Consider the following 25,857-nt stretch of genomic DNA (forward strand, 5'->3'; position numbering starts at 1 on the left):
CTTGATCTTTGCTGTCCACATCTACACCAGAAGGACTAGGCATCATCTTAGAAAGAAATTATATGTGAGCAGAGTATTAGTTATCTATTTTTATTTTCATAGTATATAGGGCAGAATAAAAAATAAATTACAATTTTTATATTTTTAAAGCAGTCAAAATTTCTGTTCATGAAGTAAAAAGAATATTACTTTTAAATTTAGTAATTTATCTCATTTGTAACATAATATAACCACAACTTCTAAAGATGCTGTTCTAATTTAACTAGTTCTTCAATGTTTAGAGCAAAACACAAGAGAAAGGTAGGGAAAAAAAATAACCAAAATCGTAGAAAAGCAAAAGAATTAGGTTCTCTAGAGACCTAAGGGTCTACTTCCGAGGTGACTTTTCTCAGACTGCAGGAGGAAATGTCAGCTTCCCATGCTGATGGGGTTGGGGAGCCCCTCAGTCCCAGCTTGCTTACCCTGCTGTACCCTGGGCAAAGTTAGGATACAGCATCAACTCTCACCCAGCTAAAACACATGCATACAATTCCCAAATAAAACTTTCAAATGCTCATGACAATCCTTCAAAAGGTAATTACCTCTGTTGAAATGTTCATAATATGTGTCACATTCCTACAATGTTTATAGTAGTGAGATGAACTATCACTAACCACAATGACACCGGTGACTTTCAAACCCATAATGTTGAATGAAGAAAAACAGACACATGAAGAATGTGGACACAGGTAACTTTCAAAACCTTAGTGTTGGATAAAAAAAGATAAGACACATGAAGAATGTATTATGTGATGGCGCGTGAACAAAGCTCAAAAGTAAGCTCTGATGCTGAATTATCTTTGTCGGGGAAGAGGAGAGGGATTCAGATTCTTGATCAAGAATTAGGACTCATTGAGCTGTACCATTATGGTATGTTTACCTCTTTGAATATGTTTTAATAAAATATTAAAATATAAAACCTGTCATTGTGTAGGACAAACTGAATTTCACTCATGACCTTCCTTTTTATGTCTATGCACTGATAGAATTCAGGCAGAGGTTGGCTGCTCTGGGCACAAGGATTAATAAACTACAGTTCATAATCTCATCCTGTTTCCAATGCATCAAGTTAGCAGACACATTTACAACTAAAACATAAGTGCATAACAGAGCATGAACATCTAACTCCAAATAAGATGTTGCTGAGAGGGCTGCAGCTCACTTGAGATGCAAATAACGGGATATCTAGGAGTGCTAAGCTGCCTGTGACATCAGACTTGAGGTTAAAAGATGAGTTCTTTACCTAAGGAAGGAGAGGATGAATCCCTAATTAAGCTTCCCTGACATGTGTGAGACACAAATTTTTTATGGTTGTAACTGGCTTGATTTGTGCCATTTCTTTGCGGTGGGAACCATAGATGATACTTTTTGACTGGAGAAACTAGATTTCTGCTAACTCACTAGATACCTTCTGTACCAACTGAGTATTTCCCCTTAGGGTCAATAAACCGCCCGTTCTTACAGGATTCTGTGCTTCAAGGATGTGGGGCTGGGTAATCTCTTGGAGTGGAAAGGGGGAAATGATTTTCTTCTTGAAGAATGGCATCTCTTGAACACTAGTGAGAAGGGAGCTGAGACTCTTGCAGAGGAAAGGTGGAGTTACCTGACTCTGCTTAGTTATCTGTACCACAACAGACGCAGGCCCAGGAAGAGTTTAAAGGGCCTGGCTTGCAGTTCCCAAAGAAGTCTATTGTGGGGTTAAAAGCTTACCCCCCCCCCAAAGGCTTGAGACATCTGCTTAACATAATAGCTTCAATCACTATAAGAAAACAAAGTCATGGCTACTTAGGTACATGTAGACTTTGGGTAAACATATAATATGGGTGTTTTTTACTAAGATTGGTAATTGTTTTATTAGCCTATAAACAGTGAGTGATTTCTGAAATTAATTTATAGGTATTCATTTATGTTAGAGTTTCATAAAGTATTCTCAAATCACGTATTTCTACAGTGACTACAGTTTCAATGGCCAGTTGCCATGAATTATTAAGCTTTTTTTTTTTTAACTTCCAAATCTTCCAGTAGACGTCTAGAGTTTAGCTAGAAGTTTTGGCTATGGTACAAACAGTGATGGAAAACATATGAGCAGTAACAAGTTTTAATCTCGCTCTTCAGTACTAACATGGACTAATCTGTGGAAGCAGTTTATTCCAGTATCACCCAGGAGCAGCCACACAGAGGCTGGTAGGAGGGCTGGATTTTTGTTCTCTTTTTTTCTTTTCTTTAAATGTAACACTTCTTTATTTTTTCTTCTTGAAGAGTCTTGAGGATACTTACATTGCAGTTAAGTAGTACAGGGTGGATAAATTCTACTTTGAAGAAAACTTCTCTCCTCTGACAAGGTAGGTTTTCATGTCTGTATTACACATACCAGTATACAATTATTTTATTGTTAAACTAAGAAAGCACTAATACTACTAATAAACATGTGTGAGTTATACGGTAAAATTTAAACCAGAAGTATGTAGTTCCTTAGCATTATATAAAAAACTCTGTGAATTTTGTAACTAAAATTACTTTAGTTTTATGTCTTATAATAAAGTTATTTAAAATATTATGCATTTTGAAAACAAAGTAAAAAACTTTCACTAATGCTTTATCATATTAACATGACTGATTTTAAAAAGTAGACAACTTATACAACCTTTTAGGAAAACAATATTACTTTAATAATGTTAATGAAGTTTGAACATATTAGATATATTAAATGAAAGTTTTTTAACTATGTAAATCTATGATACCACTTTTATCTCTACCACTGAAAACCTGTACTTTTTTCTTGACAATTGTCTTATTGTACAATGAAAAAGTACTGGGCAATTATAACAGAAATCAACATAATTTCAAGAAAGAATACCTATCAGCAATAGTTTAACCAGGTTTATATTTCATATGAAAAATAGAAACTTCTTTTCATAAACCTCATACTTAGACTAACACACAAAGATTTCCTTTGTTCTTTCACAAAGTACGTTTTATTTTTTACAAAGTATATTATTATATATCTTAGATTTTAAAAATTAATAATGCTTTCACCACTTTTCTTCCAGTTATCTAAATGGAACATAGTATTCTTTCATGCTCATGTGTTCAGAGGAGTGGCAGCCAGTAAAACAGTGGCCACATGTTATAAGGACTGAGTCACAAAGTCACAAAGAACCTGAGGGGTTTCTGTGTATCTTATCAATTGCTCTAAAAGTAGCATGCTTTTTAATTTTTCTTGTAATCCAATCAAGAATCATTATGTTGAGAAAGAGAGAGAGAGAGAGAGAGAGAGAGAGAAAAGAAAACAGGGAGGAAGAGAGAGAGGGGGAGGGAGGGAGGGAGGGAGGGAGAGGGAGACACACACAGACACACACACACAGAGAGAGAGAGAGAGAGAGAGAGACAGACAGACAGACAGACAGACTGACTGACTGACTGACTGAGGGAGCAGCTGGAGCTCAAGCCCCAGCTCATGTGGAAGTATCCAAGCTGCTGTTCCTCGTTTGGTTTTGGCATGAAGCACTGTAGTGTAGTAGTGGAAAGAATGGAAGCGATGCACTCTTCTGTTACATCTAACCACTACATTAAAAATGGATATCCTGATACCTGACCCGAGGCTTGACACAAAACAGACTCACTTTACAAGCACTGCAGGAAATCTCAGAAAAGTGGAGAGGCAAGAATGTTTTGCTTTTAAAACAGCAGTTAGGGTGCTGAATATAGCTGATGAAGAGAAAAACTGGTACCTAAAGAAAGAAAAATAGCCAAGTCCTTAATTAGAGTGTATATTTCCAAGCTAAAATTAATTAAAGGTGTTGTTTTAAAAAGTATTTTGTCTATGAACAAATAGTGCAGTGACTAAATTTCCCAATGAATGCTTGGACATTTATGTTATGGAGGACAAGGCTGTGCATGTAGTCTGTATTCTCTCTGTAAGAGACACGGGACATGTTTGCCACATTTATACCTGGAGCTTATAACATATCTATGAACTGAAATAATCAAGTTGTCAAGTGGACCTTTAAACATGGGATTTAAAATTACAGTGACTCATTTACCTAATAAGGTTCTGAAAGAAAACAGCATCTCATTTAGACAAGATTTCCATTTCATGTTTGTAGACAGTTAAGTGGTAACTACGAAGCCTCTGGACTTCTTTGCTACATTTCTAGTATTATTATGAAGTCTGAGGGGCTGGTCAAACCTCTCCTAGACTTTTTCAGAGGAAAGCTGCTTCACTGTCCAGAAGTGACTGTGAAATGAAAATCTACTCAGAACATGGTTGAAAGTTTTAGTAGAGAGGAGAGAGGAAGTTGCCTTAGCTCTGCTGCCTCCAGGGAGTTCTGGAAGCCCAAAGCCTAAACATCCTGGGAATGGTTCCTGGGAATGGTGTCTAGAGCTGTCTCTCAGCTCTAACTGGTCTGATTTATTAGGAACAGTAGGAACACTGGGCTAGTGCTCCCAAGAGTATTCTTATTAAGACTACAACTTGAGACACAAACCCAAAACTTTCCATGAGTACAAACACGGGCAAAGTCTGTCTAAATCAGGAAAATATTGAGAATGAGGTATAAACAATTTTAAAGTTTTAAAAAATAGCACAATCTGAATGCTGCCAAAACCAGTAAGCTTGACTTTGACCTGTTTTAACAAGCTTAAAACAACCACCTTAAATAAGAAATAATACTGTTTTGCGTATTTTTCCGAATAGAAGGCACTGTTGTACAGTGCTCCCTCTTCTGCACTGTCAATATTATCCAGTGGCGAGTGGATGTACAACTCGAACAACAGAGGTTTAGCATCTTCTCAGATACTCCTCAAATCTGCAGCAGAGACCTAGCAACATCAATGGACAATCCCTCAGTGTACCAATGTTGGCCTCTGTTTTCTCTATGAGCAATAGAAAACACAGAAAGATAAGTATTTTTTAAAATGGAGAACAGAGGATAGAACTCACAAAGAGAACTATTAAGAGGGCATCTCTGTTTTTAATATAAAGCCTTCCATTAGGGAAGCCATAGGTGGCTAAAGATCTAAAGGCGGTGTGCTCCTTAGAGTACTTTGATTAGCATTATTATGTAGCGCAGTCCAGACTGTTTAGGAACCTCCACTAAGAGGTACTTTCGTTGGGGTAACAGACTATGAATATACAGATCTGTACCTTTCACCAGAAAAAAGAAAAACTGCTGTGTAGGAGCTGGTTGCCACAACTAACTACCTTCCTCTACTATGACAGGTAATGCTGAAACTAGCAGGCAGAAGTCTCAATTCATACCTCATCCACTACTGTTTTGAAAAAGGCAAAGAAGCAATCGTGAACTACCACTGTAAGAAAGGTCAGGGAGGCAGGACTGTGGCTGAAGCTTAGTGAGCCTGAGGTAGAATGTGGAAGAGAAGCAAGCCCATCACTGTTCTGTTTCCTGTTTCTCTGCCTGCCTGTTTCCTTCTTACTCTCTTACCTCCAAACTCAACTTCTCCTACCCCATCCTGTTCCTCAGCTTGAACCTCCACTCAGCATTGGGGGAATTACTCTTGAGCTTGCTCAGGCAAGTGGGCTAAAGGAATCTCTGTCACCAGCATGTGGAAAGCATACAAAAGAGTCCAGCCCTCAACTCTGCTGCCAGGCCACATGGAAAATCAAGATGTGTTCTTGGCATTCACTCTGGAACCCTAACATATTTCTCTTGTTATATATACTTTAAAATTTTCCACAGTTTTCTTAGTTCTATATTTCAAATACCTTAGTGTTAAAATAGTTTTTGTTCTTATACTGGAAGCAAAAGCCCAAGTTTTTATCCTGAAAAGACTTAAACAAAAACAATCAGCCAACTTAATAACCTCCAATTTTCATTTCTTATAATTTAGAAAATGAGGCTAAGACCTTGAAACACTGCCTGACATTGTGGTGCACGCCTTTAATCCTAGCATTTGGGAGGCAGAGGCAGGTACATTTCTGTGAGTTTGAGGCAAACCTGGTCTACAAAAGCGAGTCCAGGACATCCAGGGCTCTGTTAAACAGAGAAACTCTTATTTTTGGGATTTAGGGGTACCGAATGAACAGACAGACATGGTAGACATAGGGTGGGCTTACAGCTGGCCAACAACAACAACAACCAAAAAACCACCCACTGACCGGGTGGGGTGGCACACATCTTTAATCCTAGCACCTAGGCAGGACTATCTCTGAGTTCAAAGTCAGCTTGGTCTATATAGCAAATTCCAGGGCAGCCAGGACTACATAATACTCAAAACAATGAACACAAAAACCCCACCAAAACAACAAACACAACCACACAAACAAAACAAACCTCCAATAACAGAACAAACAAAAACAAAAGAAATGCTCACTGAATAACTAATTCTGGCAACCTCAAACTAGGCTAGGCCAAAGACAGGATGTTCCAAAGATACCAATTGTAATCTTCTAATTGGTAAAGTTAAAAGTAGCCATACATCTGAAAGACAGAGCTGCAATTTAAGGATGCAAGAGTAAACTAAAGGAGCTGGTGCTGAACTTCAGTTGGTAGAGTGCTTGCTTAGTACTCAGGAAGACCCGGGTTCAGCTCCAGCACAGCACACAGTGGTGTATACCTGTAATCTCAGCACCTGGGCGGTAGGCACATGCACACTAGCTGTCCAAGGTCATCCTCAGCTGCATAAAGAATCCAAGGTCAGTCTGAGGGTATATGAGACCCTGTCTCAAAACAAACAAACAAACAGTCAGCGACAACATAAGAGTCAGCTAAGGACCTAAAGCAGAATTTCTAGAGAAAGAACATTTTGGAGACTGAGGCTAAGTTGATATTAACAGTAAGAAAGAAACCAGGGAAACACAAAAAGGTATAAGGTAAAAAGATATAATGGAATCAGCTGTGGTGACTCTTACCTGTAAACACAGCATTCCAGTTGCAGAGGCAGGAGGAACATCCATGAATTCAAGGATAGCCTGGTGTATTTCAAGTTTTAGGCCAGCCAAAGCTACTCAGTGAAACCACATCTCAGAAAACCCAATTAAATGCCAAAATAGGACACAAGTAGGGAAGAAGAGATGAAGCAGGGATAAGAACAAAAGGACTCTGAAAACGACAGTAACTACAACCCTATGTAAGGGTTTCTAGATATTCCAGAAGGGAGATCCCACAGTAGCAAACAGGCTGACAGTTAAGGAAACAGGTGACCTTATCCAATAGAAGCCACTGGGCCCTTATTACCAGCACAATGCCCCCACTGTGGATTTCATAAACCTTGTCAGAAATCACTTCACGTACTTATGCATGTGTGCATGCAGGTCCTCATGCCTGCACAACAAAGACTTTCCTGCCTGCATCATCAGCCCAGCTCTATTCTTGATCTTTAAAATTCAGGAAAAGGCAAACCCATGTAGATATTAAAGTTTGCGTCTGGGTTCTGGGACATAGTAAACAGTTGACTCAAGCATCAGGTATTCTGAAATGGGGCCAGACCTCACTGACTAGAATTCTCTTACTGAGTCACCATTGACATACAATGTAGACTCAGCAGACTGTAAAGTGGCTGAAGCTCAGAGACTTCTGTAGAGCTCTCTGCTCTTGACTGTGTGCGTATATATTCATGTTGAGACTTGGTTTTACTAATGCACATCACTGGTATATATCAAATTTTGATGACTTTACTATATTTTTTGAAAATGTCTAAGAATGTATATATTTCATAGGTTGTGGTAGATGTCTATAATCTCAATATTTGGGACTGAGGCAGGAAGATTAACCTACAAGGAGCTGACCTGGGCTTTCAGGGAGACCCTGTTTCAAATCATAAAATAACAGTAAGAATAACTCTCAAACGAGGATATGTAAATATATCCATGGGAATATCAAACATCAGATGGTGAACTTATGCTCTAAAGGTTCTCCTTGATACATTCCAGTTTGTATAAGCTTTAACACACACACACACACACACACACACACACACACACACACACACACACACCTAAAAACAACATAGCATCTACCAGAGACAACATTCAATCATATGAAACTCAGTGAAATAATGAACAACAAAAATAGTCTGGCCATCAGCTGGCCGATATGGGGTATTAGATAATATCAGATTAGAAATAAAAGATTCCAATGACATTGTGGGAAAGTTATCAATAACAAGAAAGGGGTTGAGTAAGATAACAAAGAAGTCAAGGAAAATGTCCGTATGTATAAGTGCCACTGAGGATATTCTTGGATAGTGACATAGATATCAGCAATGGAAGGTGTTAAAATAGTATTAGTTATTTGACAATTTTAAAATTTATTTTCTAATTATAAAAGAAATATGTATTGCTTATAAAATTAAATAAGAAACAGAAGACAAAACTCATCAAGGCTGGGGATATGCAGTGGGTAGAATCTATGCTTAGCAAGTTCTAAGTTTGATCCCTAGCACCACACAAACCAGGTATAGTGCTATACCCCTGAATCCTAAACGTCGGAGGTGGAGGCAGGAGAACCAGGCATTCATGGTCATCCTTGGCTATGTAAGGGGTTCCAGGCCAGCTTGGGACAAGTAAAACTGATTTTCAAAAAAAAAAAAAACAAAAAACAAAAAACAAAAAACAAAAAACAAAACCTACAGACTTAATTCATAGTTCTACCACTGTAATTTATAATTGATCAGATTTACTTGTATGAGCTATTTTTTATTTAGAAATAGACTAAGTACAGATTTTAAAATATTTGCTTCTTTATTTCACAGAAAATAATCTATATTTTAAAGTATCTTTGAAAACATTTTGTTGGTTAAAATATATTTCACTGGGCAAATACATTCTCCTTTTTAAATTTTCTTTTAACTAATGGAATTGCCTTCAATTTTTTATTATACATTTTAGAATTATTTCTTAAGATGTGGCTATTCTAAAAATTCAGAATAAAAAGAAAACAAAGGGATCTTATTCATAGAGTAATTCTCTTTTCAAAACTAAGTACTTCATTTTAACTTCCTTTACTGAGATTTATCTCAAGGTATCATGAGGTCAAGCCTGCACTTGTAAAATTTTGTTCCAGTCTCTCAGGTATTGCTATTACAAACATGCACCACCATGGACAGACCCAGCTGTTTAAATTAATAGAAGTATTGAAGCTCCCTCCCAAAGCACATGCTGAATTGCTTTCTAAAACGTTTTATGTTACACTGCATAGCAATGGATAAAAATGTCATTTTGTCATAATTTTGCCAACACTAGAAATGTATATAACAAAAGTTGTATCTCTTGAAACTCTAATACTCAATGTCTACTGAATGTCAGGTTGGACTTGTACACAGGCCAGCATGAAGGAGTATGTGATGCTACTGCTTTTGGCTGTGTGCTCTGCCAAACCCTTCTTTAGCCCTTCCCACACAGCACTGAAGAATATGATGTTGAAGGATATGGAAGACACAGATGATGACGATAACGATGATGACGACAACTCTCTTTTTCCAACGAAAGAGCCAGTGAACCCTTTTTTCCCTTTCGATTTGTTTCCAACATGTCCATTTGGGTGCCAATGTTACTCTCGAGTTGTTCACTGCTCTGATCTAGGTAAGGACTCCAGAGTCAGCTTTGTTTTGAAGAATACTGCTATTCCAAAAAGGTTAAGGGCATAAAATAAGTCACTGAACTTTCAAAACCCTCTTCAGGCACTAAAAAAACCAAAGGTTTATTTATACTCATAGGTGGAAGGTGAATGTGGCAAAGTAGACTTTTAGTTCACATTACTTAGGAAGCTAAGACAGAGGACTAAGTTACAGGACGACTTAGGTAAAAATAGACTCATATTAAAAAAATATATAAGAAAAATGAAGTGGTGGTAGATTCCTGCTTACTGCCCTGGTTTTGATACTAGAACTGCAAAACAGGCAGAGAAATGTTCAGGTGTAGACCACAGTAGACCAATACTTATTTAAAATTCAGAATAAAAAGGAAAAAAAATCCTGATTTAGAGGATTTTTCTCTTCTCAAACCTAAGCACTAAAAAATTTTAATTTCCTTTACCACAATTCAACTCAAAATGTCAAAAGGTTGATCCTGCACTTGCCAGTAAAATTCTAAGGTAACTAAATACAGTGCCTGTGCAGAGCAATGACAGTTATGTAGACTTCCTGAAATCTTTAGACATTTTAAATGCAATGTTCTATTTGTTATGAATAATGTGGGTTTAGAACTTCCTAGAAAAGAAGTGGTTGGACTGTAGTCTATTTAAAATTTATTATTCTTCTGAGTAACTTCACTGTGTTGTTTTGTTGCTGCAACAAAATAACTTTGGGAGGAGCCATTAATTTTGGGTGGCTGCTCATTGCAGCTTACATACTGGCAAGAAGAGGGGAAAGGCAAGACAGAGGAAATAGAAAGGGGTTGGGAAGCAAGGGATAAGCAGGAAGGAAGCAAAGTAAGGAGACAGAGACAGACAGAATGAATGGCAGCAATAGCTATCTTTCTGCTTCCCTCCCCACCTTTTATTCAGTTTTATCAGGGAGGATGTCACTAACATTCAGGCTGGGTCTTCACCTTTAATTAATCTTGTCTATACCTAGAGGTACATTTCAGAATCTAGTCATGTTAACCATCAAGACTAGTTAACTTCAAGTTAGATACACATATTAATTTGACACCAAAAGAGAACAAGGAGGAAATCATGGGAAGTCAAGTTTGAAGGGAGGAAATGGAAGAGAGAAATTAGATAATTATAATCTTCAAAAAATGTAAAAGAACTGTGTATCTCTATCTTATTCTGACATAACAAAGGCAGCTGTTGCTACTGCAAAGAAGAACAGAGACTAAAGGCACAAAGGTAGAAAAGTGGTAAGAGCTAAACCACTTTGTTCTGTAAGTGATGAATGAAATAATTTATATCTCACATCTACATACTAATCAAGATATTTGAAGGGTCTGTAAATAAGAATTACAGCCAGTTAGAGGAATTGTCTGTAGTAAAAGAGTGCCAAGTTTTTTTGAATATGCATGAAAATAATCTAGTATATCTATTTTTCTAATCAGAACTTTCTACTCTATAGTCTATTTATTTAGTCATTTATTTATTTATAGACAGGGTCCCACTAGGTAAGCCAGGCTGGCCAACAACTCACAGAGATCTACCAACCTCAACCTCTGGAGTGCTAGGATTAAAGGTGTATACAATCCCAACCAATTTCTTTTTGGTTCTCCCCTCAACCTCAAACAGTGGTCAAGACCCTTATGGTCCAGTTTCTTACTAACCAGCAAATCTGCGAAAAAGCTATTATTTTTCAGCCCAAAGAGCATTCTTTAAGCTATTGCTTGTAATCTCTACACAAAGCCAAACATAACACACCACCATTTATTTCACCTTGGAGCCAGCCAGGTTCAAAACAGATAGATACCTTGTAAAAATAAAAAATTACTTAAAGAGATCTTGAGATTTTTCAAAAGAAAATGTTGTCTTTTTTTTTTTTTTTAACACATGCTAAGTCTGATGTTACTTATCACCGTGAATTTTAAAAGTGCACATCTCTACAAGATCACTGATCTCATCTTTAGCATCTGTAACATGTTTGTTTGTTTCTCAGGTCTGACATCGGTTCCAAACAACATTCCATTTGATACTCGAATGGTTGACCTTCAAAATAATAAAATCAAGGAAATTAAAGAAAATGACTTTAAAGGACTCACTTCACTTTATGTAAGAATATATGCTCATATTTTTAAATATTTACTTGAAAATCCTTATCACTACTGAAATGATTTCTTAGACTGTATTAGTGTAAAGACATCTTAGTTTCCTATGGGTGTCCTACTGCAAAATTTTTGCCTTCAGCCAAGTAAATGCTATATATTTAATTCAAGTAATATTCATAGAGTAATAGCCAGATAAAAGGTTACTGGGATGAGAGCTTTAATGAGTTCATAATCAGATGATTACACTCACTATCCACTAAAATGAGTAAGAAAATAATTATTTCGAGTGCTTGGTGGCCTTTGATTCCAGCACTTAGGAGGCAGCAGTAGGTGGATCTTAAGCCAGCCAGAGCTACATAATGAAACCTTGTTTCCAAACAAACAAAAAATAATTATCTACACCAATAATAAACACAGTATGTAAGAAATCTTTACGTAAAACTACTGACTTAAAATTTCACCACAGTTCCTCTAAAGCACACAGACTATGTTTAGATGACTAATATATATGTCATCTTTCCCTGATCTTTGTAAAAGGAAAGAATTTTCCCTTACTATATCAATAAACATAATTAATATTTTAATTTCCTAATGAGCTTTCTGAGTCCATTGACTTTCTGACGTAATCTGAAACTCAGTTAGGATGAAGAGTGTGTGCTCCCTGACACAGCTGTCAGGCGGGCGTCACTGCTCCTGTCAGTACTGCCCTTGTCCTGCTGAGCCTGAGGAACAGCTCTGGCTCTATACTATATGGTATGGTGGGCCAGAACTACCTCTTCCAGGCCATTTCCTATACTTCTAGGCTGCGCTGGAGAAAATAAACATGCAGCCGGCTTTCCTTAGAGAAAGTAAAATTCTAAGAGGAGAAGAGAATTCATAACCATACTATGTCTTATATATAGACCTATTTATATATAACAGGAGCCAAGGACAGAGTCTGTATCTGGGAGACATGAGGTCACTTTGCTCCCTAGTCATCCAGGTCAAAGACACATCTACTTATTATGTTAGAGGAACACAAAGGTACAACTAGCAAGGTATTGTACCCAAAGCCTAGAGATTAAGTTAACTCTCTCAAAGAGCTTGTGTTTAAGTAACGTACTGCTTGGTAGTTGGCCTCTGACTGCTCTTTTGCCTTTAAGAAAGAAAATGTAGAATCACCAAATAAAATGTAGTTTTCATATATGGAACATATATAGAGAACATATTAAGATAGTCAAGAATAACATAATGGAGTCTACCAAAGAGCCACCTAGCCCTTCTCGCTAATGTGGTATTATAGAAACTTGGAGAAAACGGAGGTCATTATTTTACCATCAGATATCTGAAAAGATATTTACATATACATATGTAATTTTAAAAGAGAATGTGAAAATACAAATGAATGCTTCTACTTTGAAATTATATTAAGCAATCAAAGGAACAACTGTTATTTGATACCAAAGCTATAAAAGTTTCAAATCAGTATAGCATAATTTTATTATATTTTAGGAGTAGCTCAGGAACTCAGTAGACATTACTCTCATTTTTCATTGAAAAATGATGTATTAAAAGATGCTGAGAAATTCTTATGCCTCTGTAGTATTTTTAAAGTCAGTTGTATATACTGCAGTGTGTTAAGGATAAATTTCTGGTGTTGGGTGAACCTGGGCACAGCTCTTCACACTATCAGCGATATAACTGGAGGAAGTTGTCTCACCTTCTTCCACAGTAAGAAGGGTGTAATAATGGCATGGATATTGTAGAATGGGTTATAAGATTAAATGAGTGAACACATGTAATTTGTTATTCAAAGACAGGGATTTCATCAACTGTTAATCAGTATCACTGTCAGGCTAGTTTGATCAGACTGACCAAATGTGTTAATGTAAGCCACCATCCTTTTTAGATTTTACAAGACAGGTTTCACTAAGTTACCCAGGCTGGCCTCAAACTCCTGGGCTTAAGTGACTATCCTTTCTAGCTGTCCCAAGTAGATGGAACAGGAAGCATGTGCCATGGCTAAAGCAGTTTCACAAGCAGGTGTTTTATAGTTGAAGTAGTGGTATACTGCATAATTTTGAAAAGTTTAATTATAGTATTATCTTATATTAACTGTCTTAAAAGAGAATCAAAATGTTTTGGGACTCTGCTGTATTTCACACTCCCCCTTGGTGCTGGTACTCTCATAGGAAGGACAACATACAGAGTGACTGGGACCCCTGAACACTCACAGGCCTCCCTACTCACTTCTCTGCTGTGTCACCAACAGCGACCACACACTGCATTTTCTTCTATACTGTTAGTGATGAATCCAGGCTGCAGGACAGCCAGTTCCTGTGTAAAAGCCAACACTGACAATACAGTTGACCTGAGGCTGCTCTGCCATCATGCCAGGCATTACATCATTTGGCATGTGACAGAGCTGGATGAGAGCTGAAGAGAAAGCCTTACCCTAGTTCTATTACTTATCACTCCTTTCATGTAATTTCAAAAATCCAAGAGTGAAATGAGTGAGCATGCTCTGAAGGGATTTGTGTGCAGCCAGTATGTGTTAAGGAGCACTCTCAGCAAGACATATTGAGTCTATTTAGAAACAAAAGGAAGAACAGTGTAGGTAGAATTTATAAAAGAATCTCTAGCTGCTATTTGACAGATTCAGATTATTAGAGGAACAAAAAATGTCCTGAAGATACTAAGAAACCTGCCACCACCCTTAGTAAACAGAAATTCTTTCTGCTCAATATAGCAGAGGGACAAGAAAGAAGTAAATTAATTTGCATGTAAACCATTACTGTGAATTTATTAACAACCAATTCAAAGTTTACAAAGACTGTATCTTAACTAGTACCAGCCATTAAAGTATTGCATTTTTCTGATTCAATAATAAACATTTTAAAGCTGAAGTTGTAATTGGTATTGTTACCTAATATACAAATGATAGAAATTATATTGATTTCCTGACTAATTCTTGTAAAAACCAGTCATCAATCCATTCCCTTAAACCAGTGGTTCAGCCTTCCTAGTACTGTGACCTTTCAAGACAGTTCTTCCTGTTGTAGTCACCAGCAACTACATTGATGCTACTTTGTAACTATAATTTTGCTACTGTTATGAATCATAATGTAAAAATCTGTGGGTTTTGATGGTCTTAGACGACCCATGTGAAGGGGGTTATGTATGACTCACAAGTTGAGAACCTCTGCCTAACAAAGTGTATTTTTCTATGCTTTATCTAGGCTCTGATTCTGAACAACAACAAGCTAACAAAGATTCACCCAAAAACCTTTCTAACCACAAAGAAATTGAGAAGGCTATATTTATCCCACAACCAACTAAGTGAAATTCCACTTAATCTTCCCAAATCATTAGCAGAACTCAGAATTCATGATAATAAAGTTAAGAAGATACAAAAGGACACGTTCAAGGGAATGAATGCTTTACATGTTTTGGGTAAGTTTTCCCAAAGAATGGGACATCTTGAAATTGTAATTAATAGCCAAATTTAGGCTATTCATGTTCTAAGTAATTTCAAAAATTCATATTTGAACCTGTTAATTTATTAATAAACAGATTATATGTGAAAAATTATAGGATAGAAAGTTTTGTGATGTTCTCTCTTTTTCAACAATCTCCTGACACACTTGGCTCTATTTTTAGAAACTGAACCCTAATTAATAAAACCTATGCTATTAAATTTAAAGGTTGTATTTTAATGTATTATATAAATTATTAAAACATGATGTACACAATTAATTCTTTTATTATTTGGAATACAAACCTAATTTTGGCTATCTATTTTTTAAATAATATGAAGAATATTTTATTGTACAATTTGAATCTCACTATTTTATTTGTTATGCCTGTCATGCAACTATGCAATCTCCCCGTAACAGCTATTCAAACACCTAAGCACGGTTCATGTCCATACACTCAATTCAACCAAATGCCTAGCATTTATGAAATAGCTTGTTACTGACATTTCTTTTAAGTTAGATTTGTATTAATTATATAATTTATAATTGACATATACTATTTTTAAAATAAGAGGTAGGGCTAGGGAGATAGCGCAGTCAGTAAAGTGTATAAGAACCTGAGTTTGATGTTCAGAATCCTCATTAAAATGTTGGACATGGTAGTGTATACCTGTAATCCCAGCACTGGAGAAGCAGAGATGGGCAGCTACCTATGGTTCAGTGGTCAGCTAGCCTAGCCTACTTGCCAACAAACAAAAACAAAACAACAACAACAACCACCAAACCCAACCAAACCCATCTTAACAAACAAACCAATCTAAGATAGTTATGTGTAATTACTTTATGTCAACTTAAAACACCATGAAAAAAATCGGGGAGCACCTCAGGAATGACATCCAAGAGTAACCTCTGGCCTCCATGAATGCGTGCACACGCACCCAAACTGTTTGAGAGGTAACAAAATGGCAAACACAAATACCCTTAATTATGTAAAAAGTTCTTTCCCCCTGCTGCATTATTATTATAAATGGACAAACCATCATGCTTATGGTACAGTGGAAAGTAATGTCATCAACTCAGTTGGTTCAAAAGAAAGAAACAAAAAATAAAGACTTGCTATATATTCCAGTTTACAAAATTAAAAGCAGTGTTTTCCTGAGGTCTACAGAAAGAAGATACACACAAGTAGGTATAATGAGTGGAAATATGAATACTGAAGAGCACACTTCTCCAATATTCTTCAGAGGTATCCTCTGTGGTGAGTTTCCATAACTGATTTGTGCTAAATCATGTCATTTCTTTCACAGAAATGAGTGCAAACCCTCTTGAGAACAACGGGATAGAACCAGGGGCATTTGAAGGGGTGACAGTATTCCATATCAGGATCGCTGAAGCAAAACTAACCTCAATTCCAAAAGGTTTGTATTTATTTTACTCAAAATATGGTGTTTTAAAAAACATCTTTTCCCTGTCTTGAAAAACAAACAAAAGGACAATCTTTCAATAAGTAAACATTGTTATATATTATCTGACATTAATTCCTCAGATGTAAAATACTACAGTCTACACTGTCAGAACTATCTACAGTCAGAGGTCCCAGGGCCAGCGTATCTGACCAGTATGACATTTAATACTTTTCCCCATACAGAGAGGAATACATAGTGATCTTTTTGACATTAAACCATAATCTTTTTTTCCCAGTAAGAACAAACACTAAAAAGCAATGATATTTCTATTTTTCTTCTTTTTTTTTCTGACATTTATTCTTCTAAACCTCTATAGAGGTGGAAAATTCTGTAAACAGCAGAGTAGGTTGAATGGGGAAAGAACCTTATCACTAGCTGTGCTGCTATGGCTGAGGGGGACAGAGACTGTGAGGCCAGATGGGGGCAGCACTGGCTTTGGCACGAAGAATTTGTCAGTCTCAAAGAGCTGAGACATCTTCCCAGGGGTATAGTGAAGATTAGCATGCTAATACAGTGAAAGGCTTGAAGACTCTGTGGCACACAGTACATATCAACAACCTTACTAAAAGGAGCCCAGAACCTTCCGTCCTGATTCATAGGACTGAAGCAGGAACTCAAAGAAAAAATGTTCCTTCACTGTGCTAGATTGTCTTACTTCTGAACTTGTTACCTGATGTTTTCTGTGTTGATGACTATCTGGATCAGAAATAACCCACATCAATACCATTTGTTTCAATATCAGTATCTACCAATAAAAACAACAACCTATCCCTTTCTACTACTCTGATTCAAAGTAAACAAAACAAAGAGTACAGGATAGGGAATATGATATTTTAAATACAAATGAATTTATATGGAACTGGAAAGATGGCTCAGCAGCGCTCAGAGCACTGGCTGTTCTTTCCGAGAACCCAGGTTTAATTCTTAGCTGCCCACAAGACTGATCACAACCCCATTCTGACTTCCCCAGATAGAAATACATGCAGCAAAACCTATAGATATAAAATTAAATTATCAAGGGAATTGTACTGGCTGGTTTTGTTTGTCAACTTGACACAAGCTGGTGTTATCACAGAGAAAGGAGGCTCCCTTGAGGAAATGCTTCCATGAGATCCAGTTATAAGGCATTTTTTTCAATTAGTGATCAAGGGCGGGAGGGCACTGTGGGTGGTGCTATACCTGGGCTGGTAGTCCTGGGTTCTATAGGAGAGCAAGCTGAGTAAGCCAGGGGAACCAATCCAATAAGCAGCATCCCTCTATGGCCTCTGCATAAGTTCCTGCCTCCAGGTTCCTTGTTTGGTCATGTTTGGTGGTTGTCTCTTGGAGGCCTGCTCTTTCCTGAGAAGAAATGGAGAGGGAGTGGGTCTGGGGGTGAGAGGAGGTGAGTGGGGAGTGGAGAGAAGGGAAACTTTGGTCAGAATGTATTCTGTAAGAGAAGAATCTATTTCAAGAGAGAGAGAGAGAAAGAGAAAGAGAGAGAGAGAGAGAGAGAGAGAGAGAGAGAGAGAGAGAGAAAGAGAGAGAGAATGTAAAATCCTAAGTGAGGATCCATGGCTTCAGAATGGCGATTATAACTGTATAGAAATTCACTGAAATATGTAAAGTTTGGAACCAACTGTTTATTTGAATGATCACCATTATCTAGTTATGTGATGTTTCTATTTGCATGTTCATTGCAATTAAATAATTTTATTTAATATTAAAAAATTAAAGTATCTTTTCACTTTTTTGAAAGATAAAGTAAAAATGGGGAGATCTCAGGAAAGAACTAGTTTAATTCATATCTACACATATAAAATACCTTTAGAATTGAAGTGGTTGTTTACTAGAAACCCGAAGTTTTGTAATTTTTATAGCAGTGACAAAAAATATTCTACCCAGTAGGTCAAGCATACATAGCTCCTTGCATGTAAGCTGGCATAGAGCACAGAGAAGCCAGAGAAGGAAAGGAGTGAAGGTGGGGGGTGGGGACAAAGGAGGACTGCATGCCAAATTCTATTAGTAATATAGCTTTCAGCCGGGTGAAATGTCAAGACATCCCAGGAGGTCTTATCAGGAAGAAAGTGGAAAAGGTCTTCCTTCCTGTTTGTGTGGGAAATTCTACTGCATAGTCCCATGTGGGTGGGGAGTGGTTTGTGGTGGGAATAGATCTTCCTATACAAAAGCATGTTACTATTTGATAGCAGCAGATGTGCTTTTGCTAGGTTCCCATCCTGCATATACCTCTGCTCACGCCTATCTCAGAGGCTAGGGCCCATTCTGTTCTCTGGCCATTCACCTCCCTTGTGTCCTTAAGTTCACTAAGCTCCCCACTGAGTTTGCTCTTCTACAACTTCTACAGACTGGGCTGACGCAAGACACTATCTAGTAATTCCATGTAATGAACTGTCTGTTCCAAGAGAATATTAAGTCTTTGGTGACAGACACTTTGTCTTTTTTATTTTTTAAATGCAGAACATAAATGATTTTATTATACTAATCTCAATTGATAAATACCCAATGTAATCCCCTACACCTCAGACTCAGGGAATATCCTGTAAGAGCGTCTAGAGAGATTTTTAAGAGCCAAAGACCAGGATGCTTGCTTCTATATCAGACACTTTGTCTTAAAACTGAAAGTATCATATAGTCACTGTAGAAATATAATTAAGTTAAAACAGAATTCAAGTAATTAGAATTCTGTTAATTTAGAAAAATCATTTTTCTGCTCTCAAGGTGGTTTACTTTTATATTCAAATTAAATCCAGGTATCAAAATAAATTTAGCTGTAAAGTCTACTGTAACAGTAATATATTTCAATTTCATTCACCAGTTTCTACCATTAATATGGCAAGGAAATGTTTCAGGATAAGTTGAGAACAGGAAGCTTTTCCAGCAAGATGAATCACAGGTTGGCAAACAATACATTGAAAAATGACAACCACAGTGAGTCCCCTGGTCAGCTTCTTTCATGCCAGCTACAAATGCAGAAGGTTAGGATCTGGTCACACAGTGTGAAAAGAACAAATGCTCATGGATTGACCACCATGCTAGGGCACTCTAGTTGAACTTCTCAGATAAGAGTAAGTGCTGCAATGGACTAGGCATCTCAACAGTGTAAAACTTGGAATACTGGTATTGTTAAGAAACAAATGGCTGAATAGGTAATCGTGGGCAATGTATGAATTTGCCTGAATCAAGCTTGTCTACTGCTTGTTCTATAAAAATAATGTCACAAAGTAAATAATCATAGAAAATTACTGAGAAAATTCCAGCTAATGAATCCATAAAGAAAGAAAAAATGATCGAGTAACCAAAGCCAAGTACAACAGTACACATGCACTGCTAGCTATTCTGGAAACTAAGGAAGGAGTCTGCTTTGCAACCAGGAATTTGTGGCCAACCTTGGGACCCTAGGTGGACACCATCTCAATCAAATATATTTCCAATTCTTAGTAAAGACCAGCCAGATCAAGGCAACAAGCCACCAATGCCTAATGCATCAAATGAAGGATGACCTACTCCAGCTGGATCTGAAGGCCAAGTCACAGAAGAAAGAAAGACTGCAGGGTTCTGATGAACAGTGTCACCTGGAAGCTGCTAGCCAGGTCTAAAAGATTCCAATCAAATTAGCTACTCAAACAAATCAATAGAAAGGGAAGGAAATGCTAGGAATATATTATTTAAATTTCTGGTGTGTGTTTGTATGTAGAGTAGTATATTATTTGTTTTAATTTTTTTCTTATTTTACGTGCATTAAGAATTTACAAGCATCCATGTCTGTGTGAGGGTGACAGAAGCCCTGGATCTGAAGTTGCAGACAATTGTGAGCTGCCATGTGGGTGCTGGGAATTGAACCTGGGTCCTCTACAAGAGCAGCAGTGCTCATAAAAACGGAGTCATCTCTCCAGTCTTACTTGAGCCTGCCACTTAGCTTCAATCTCAGTCCTTGGGTTGTGTGCTTCTGAGACAGGGTCTCCTGTGATATCCAGGCAGTCCCTGAATTTGCAACCTTCCCACCTCAGCTCTCAAGTGCTGAGGACATAGGTGTGTGCTATCACATCCAAGGAAAAGACACTTAAAACAATGGAGACAACTTAGGAGAACTGAGGAAAAGAATGATAAAGGATTGCTGGCAATTTTGCAGTATATTATAAGGTGGTTATGTAAACACTAAACAAAATATGATCTAATCAGACACCTAGTGAAGTATTCAAGATAAAATTTCATCATGCAGTAGATTTCAGCTAAACTCCTGCCAGAAAGTGACTGTATAAGCAAGGGAGGGAGGGAGGGAGATGAAGTGGAAACATGAGGCTAGTTGTTGAAGCAGGGCAACGGTTTGGTGGTTCATGGAATACTTTCTACTTTTGACTATGCCTGAAAACTTCTATAATGAACAGATTTTTAAAGAGAAAGTGTTTACAATACTTGCCTAATTTCACAATCTGAAACTTGGGAAGCAGTCACTGAAGCCTGGCCTTACTTTGTCTAACACACTTTTCTTTTTAGGCCTACCACCAACTTTGCTGGAGCTTCATTTAGATTTTAATAAAATTTCAACGGTGGAACTTGAAGATCTTAAACGGTACAGGGAACTGCAAAGGTAAATGTTCTTACAGTCTTCACAGAATCATGGTAGCATTAATGAAGTAGCACTAACAAGAGAATGCACAGGGATCTTCTTAACAAAGTGTAAAGGGCAAAAAAACCAGAGAGGATCACTATTGTCTCTGCCTATGCTAATAGGCTTGCATCCTACAAAGGGTAAGGTTTTTAGCAAACTCTTCTCAAATCTAACCATAATATATTTTTTATCATCTATAGGCTGGGTCTTGGAAACAACAGAATCACAGATATTGAAAATGGAACTTTTGCTAATATACCACGTGTGAGAGAGATACACTTGGAACACAATAAACTAAAAAAAATCCCTTCAGGATTACAGGAGTTGAAATACCTCCAGGTAAAACATTGTACTTGTGTTTGGTAGATAGGGGCACTTTAGTTTGTAAAGAACATACTAGTGTATCTCAAGCAATGATCCAGCAAGCAACAACAAAACTTTAAACATAATGACTCCAATGTGTGGGTAGGGGAGCATGAGGAGAACACTTCCTACAGATACCACTCAAGAAAAATAAGACCCTCTCCATCTACACTTTTACCTACTGAAAATGCTGAGGTCACTGTTACAATCTGTTTATTAAGCAAACCTCAAGTTGTTGAAGTTTGTCAAGCAGGACTAGCCATGATACTAAGTAGAATCATGTGTCTTTTGTTCTAGAAACATTCTACAAGGCAAAGCAAGAGGGTTAGGATCCAGGTGCTAGGTATTGGGTATACAGTTTTAAACATTCACAGCAGCGAATGAAATTAACTGAAAAATCACTATTCGAAGCATGTGTTAGTTTTATTTAATTGTTGTAATAAGAGCACAAATAAGGGAACTTATAAAAGAAAGAGTTAATTGTACTTATGGGGCCACAGGGTAGGACCATAATGCCTATGATGGCAGGGTGAAACCCATAGCAACAGGTGGCTGGAGCAGCAACCAGAGGCTCATATTCTGATCAACAAGCAGAGGGCAGCGTACACTGGGAATGATGGGGATCTGAGAGCCTTCACCCAGTAACACACCCCTGCAGTGCAAGTTCCTATCTCCTAATCTTCCCCAAGTAGCTGCACCACTAGGGACCAACTATTCAAACATATGAGTCTATGGGGGCCATGCTCACACTACTACAGAGCATAAGAAGTTCCTATAAAGCTACAGATGTAGTTCAGAGTTATGATGCCTACATAGAATGTGTGAAGCAAAAGGCTGAATTCTCAGTACCCTCACATTCTAAGAAGTTCACATTTTGTCCTTTCTTGCTGGCAGAAGTCACCAAAACTGAAGATGCTATTTTGCACATAATCCTATAACTTTTAGTTTCCCTAGGTTCCCATCTATGGCTCTCAGATGAAAAATCCTTATTTCACTTCAATCCAGTTTTGCCATGGCCTTTCCTTATTTTGCAAAGACTTTTCTCTCAAGTAGCAAAGCAAAAGCAACCAAGTATCGAGGACTATTTGTACTACATTTTTTTCTTTATTGCTCTTTGAGATAGGATCTCATTACGTAGTCCAGATTGGTCTTAAAACCACTATGCAGTACAGACATTTTAAAATCACATAATCCTCCTGCCTCATTCAATCTTTTGAATGCCAAGATCACAGGTGTGTATCACCATGCCCACATTTTTCTCCTGTCTTTTAAGTTTCATTCACTGCACTCTGGAGACTCAAGCTGCTAAAAATAGACTACATGTAGGCATGGATCTTGGACTTTGACATTTCTGTAGCCATGAACACAGCCCAGTTTCCCCCCTCAAGTCATGCCTTATCTTCACCCCAATTTCCACATCTACAACTCTGTACTACAACCTAGCATTTCATAATAGACACAATTTTAATGCAGAAAAGAACACAAATCCCAAGTTAATAATAAGTATCTGCAAAGTTATCAAATTCAGGCCTACCTTGTTTTTACTCTCATTGAGCTTAATGTTCTAATACCTTGCTATGACAGTGAGCAGTCGGAGAAATAAACTATCTTTCCCAATATCCTAAGACTGATATAGAAAAGAATGAAGGAACAGTTCAAGACCAAACATAAATATTTTAGTCAACATCTGTCTATATTACTCACGAACAGACTCAGATCAATCTTGGCAAATGAAAGCAGATTACATAAGTAATAGGAATAAATAGCTTTACCAGCAAAAGGCACATAAATATGGCATAGTAGTGATTACATGTATAAGGTGAGGGAAGCAGAAGAGAAAAGCAAAGTAGCTAAGATGAACAGGCTATGTATTCTGGGTGGCGACAGAGTTCTGTGTGACAAAGTTCTCCCCAAACACTTTCAATAACACCTAAGCTTGACTTGTTATAAGTACTTAACATATATAAATGAATATATTTATCTTATGGGAAAATACTTTCATATCGATATAAAGGAAACAGATGAAGCTAAAGTGTGGTGGTGTATGCCTTTGATCCCAGCTGTTAGGAGGCAGAGGCAGGTTGATCTCTGAGTTTGAGGCTAGCCTGGTCTACAGATCGAATTTCAGGGCAGCCAGGGCTATACAGAGAAACCCTGCCTCAACCTCCCCAAAACAAATAAGCAAACAAATAAGAAAAACAACTGAATAAAGCCATAAATCATAAACAAATGCTGACTATATCCAAGAATAGTGGTTTATATCTGCAATCCCAGGTACTAGTCAGGAGGCTGAAGCCAGAAGATCCAAAGTTTAAGGCTCGTTTTATAAAGTAGCAAGATTTTGTCTCAAATAAAAATAATAAGGATCAGAAGTGTAGTTCAGTGGGAGAATATTTCTTTATCATGTATGAGGCCCATGTTCCAGATAAAACAACCCCAACTATTATTTAAAAACACATTTCTTTTTATATTTACCGGGCATTTAAAATTTATTCTTTTTATTTATCTACAACAGATAATCTTCCTTCATTATAATTCAATTGCAAAAGTGGGAGTGAATGACTTCTGTCCAACAGTGCCAAAGATGAAGAAATCTTTATACAGTGCAATAAGTTTATTCAACAACCCAATGAAGTACTGGGAAATACAACCTGCAACATTTCGTTGTGTTCTTGGCAGAATGAGTGTTCAGCTTGGGAATGTTGGAAAATAATTCATGACATCCATTAAATATAAAATTCAAAAATGTATACATTTGGAATACTTGAACTGTCCTAGTAATGGTAGTATTATACACATAAGCAAAATTCTATTCTATATGGTCAATGACAAAAAATTTCAACAGAATTTTGCCTAATTATTGATGCTCAGAATAAATTTCTATTGCAGTGTCCTTCTGCACATGAATGATTCTTGCGTAAATCTTTTGCTTGAACATTCTTTTTTCGGCAAAAAAAGATATTTAGTATTTAACCCTTCATTATCAAGTCAGTCAAACAGAATTGTACTGTAAACAGAATGCTTGACTTAGTAACATTTGTGTCATATCTTTGCTGTTAGAAAAACAAAACTGGCAAGAACAGCATTTTGAAGAGTACATATATTTTTAGTAGTTTTTTAAAAAAAACTTGGACAGTACTGTAATGTTTCCAATAATGTTGGAATACATATAGTTTGACAGAATCAAAATTCTCAACTCATAATAAAGCTTCAAGTATTCACAGATAATATTCATCAGAGTTGGTTTGGGCTATAACACATGAATATCTTTTTTAAATTATTAACTGGCTATAAAATTGTAAAAATATAATGACTGCTAATATAAAATCTATAATGTGCATTTTATGATCAGTTATATAAGCTTTGAAGAACACAGTAACTGTTAGGTTACATAGTGTTATTACTTCAACTAGGAATATTTCAGGATATCCCTTTGGAACAGTATGGACGCCAATCAATTTTATATCAACTTATCTCTTCAAATATGCACATTGGGTAATGCCTGGAAACATAGCTAAGGTGACAAAAACTGAAAACTGAACAAAACTTAATAGTACTTTCATGTGTTTTTTTTAAACTGATATTCATTATGAATTAAGTAAAAAGTGACAATAAGGAAAACATTAAATACTGGTTTTCAATAAAAATGTGTGCTCTGGTTTAATTTGTCTCCCCCAATCAGGAACATACTCTTTCTCTTTCTTTAGAAAATGTTTTAGTTAGTTTTATTGCTGTGAAGAGACATCATAACCATGACAACTCTTATAAAGGAAAAAACTTTTTTTTTTGTGATAGTATATTCTTATTTATTAATATAACGAATGTTCTGTAGCCCTGATTTTCATATTATATATTGTATTTCTTTTTTTTTCCCATTTTTATTAGGTATTTAGCTCATTTACATTTCCAATGCTATACCAAAAGTCCCCCATATCCACCCACCCCCACTCCCCCTTTTTGGCCCTGGTGTTCCCCTGTACTGGGGCATATAAAGTTTGCAAGTCCAATGGGCCTCTCTTTCCAGTGATGGCCGACTAGGCCATCTTTTGATATATATGCAGCTAGAGTCAAGAGCTCCGGGGTACTGGTTAGTTCATATTGTTGTTCCACCTATAGGGTTGCAGATCCAAATAACAATGGCTTATCACTAGTCTAAATGGTATAGAAATAGGAGTGCAGGACTTTGAGTAGGATATACAGTCTCATTTATAATCTGGAGCAGGCTACCCCCTTAGGGTCTGCATCTTCACTTGCACACAAGACAGAGGTGACAGC

General features: G+C 37.0%; 2 protein-coding genes across 10 annotated transcripts in view; one reads left to right on the top strand and one right to left on the bottom strand.

Moving 5' to 3' along the window:
* The window catches only part of Cenpp (centromere protein P), a 188,926-nt gene that overhangs the window by 78,312 nt on the left and 84,757 nt on the right, over window positions 1-25,857 (bottom strand). Inside the window, exons 6-8 of one of the 8 annotated variants that reach the window (XR_873273.3) lie at window positions 17,793-17,978; window positions 6,616-6,718; window positions 77-2,395 (exon numbers count right to left, since the gene is read on the bottom strand). The exons of 4 other annotated variants lie outside the window; for them this stretch is intronic. Coding sequence is in view for 2 of the 4 variants with exons in the window: in XM_011244406.3 (XP_011242708.1) it covers window positions 6,653-6,718 (66 nt within the window). In the remaining 2 variants the exon portion in view is untranslated. Of the gene's footprint in view, window positions 1-76; window positions 2,396-3,038; window positions 4,915-6,615; window positions 6,719-17,792; window positions 18,055-25,857 lie in introns of those variants that run through there. 3 more of the 8 variants (XR_003950462.1, XM_011244406.3, XM_011244407.3) reach the window with 3 other exon arrangements.
* Window positions 2,107-25,229, top strand: Aspn (asporin). 2 transcript variants are annotated; one of them, NM_025711.3, is made up of 8 exons: window positions 2,107-2,381; window positions 9,305-9,580; window positions 11,584-11,696; window positions 14,911-15,124; window positions 16,455-16,565; window positions 21,105-21,198; window positions 21,420-21,558; window positions 24,098-25,229. In NM_025711.3, exons 2-8 carry the CDS (start codon window positions 9,328-9,330, stop codon window positions 24,293-24,295), a joined length of 1,122 nt encoding a protein of 373 aa, NP_079987.2. In that variant the 5' UTR covers window positions 2,107-2,381; window positions 9,305-9,327; the 3' UTR covers window positions 24,296-25,229. The 2 variants fall into 2 exon arrangements, with proteins under 2 accessions (NP_079987.2, NP_001165952.1); NM_001172481.1 differs by having other exon boundaries at window positions 9,322-9,580.

This window comes from Mus musculus, chromosome 13, assembly GCF_000001635.26.
Source record: "Mus musculus strain C57BL/6J chromosome 13, GRCm38.p6 C57BL/6J".
Lineage (NCBI taxonomy): Eukaryota > Metazoa > Chordata > Mammalia > Rodentia > Muridae > Mus > Mus musculus.

Excerpts from the sequence above, each read along its gene's own strand:
- Aspn (NM_025711.3), top strand. The coding sequence starts at position 9,328 with ATGAAGGAGTATGTGATGCTACTGCTTTTGGCTGTGTGCTCTGCCAAA. Across the intron at positions 11,697-14,910 it reads AAGGACTCACTTCACTTTAT|GCTCTGATTCTGAACAACAA; the intron begins GTAAGAATATAT and ends TGCTTTATCTAG. Across the intron at positions 15,125-16,454 it reads GAATGCTTTACATGTTTTGG|AAATGAGTGCAAACCCTCTT; the intron begins GTAAGTTTTCCC and ends TTTCTTTCACAG.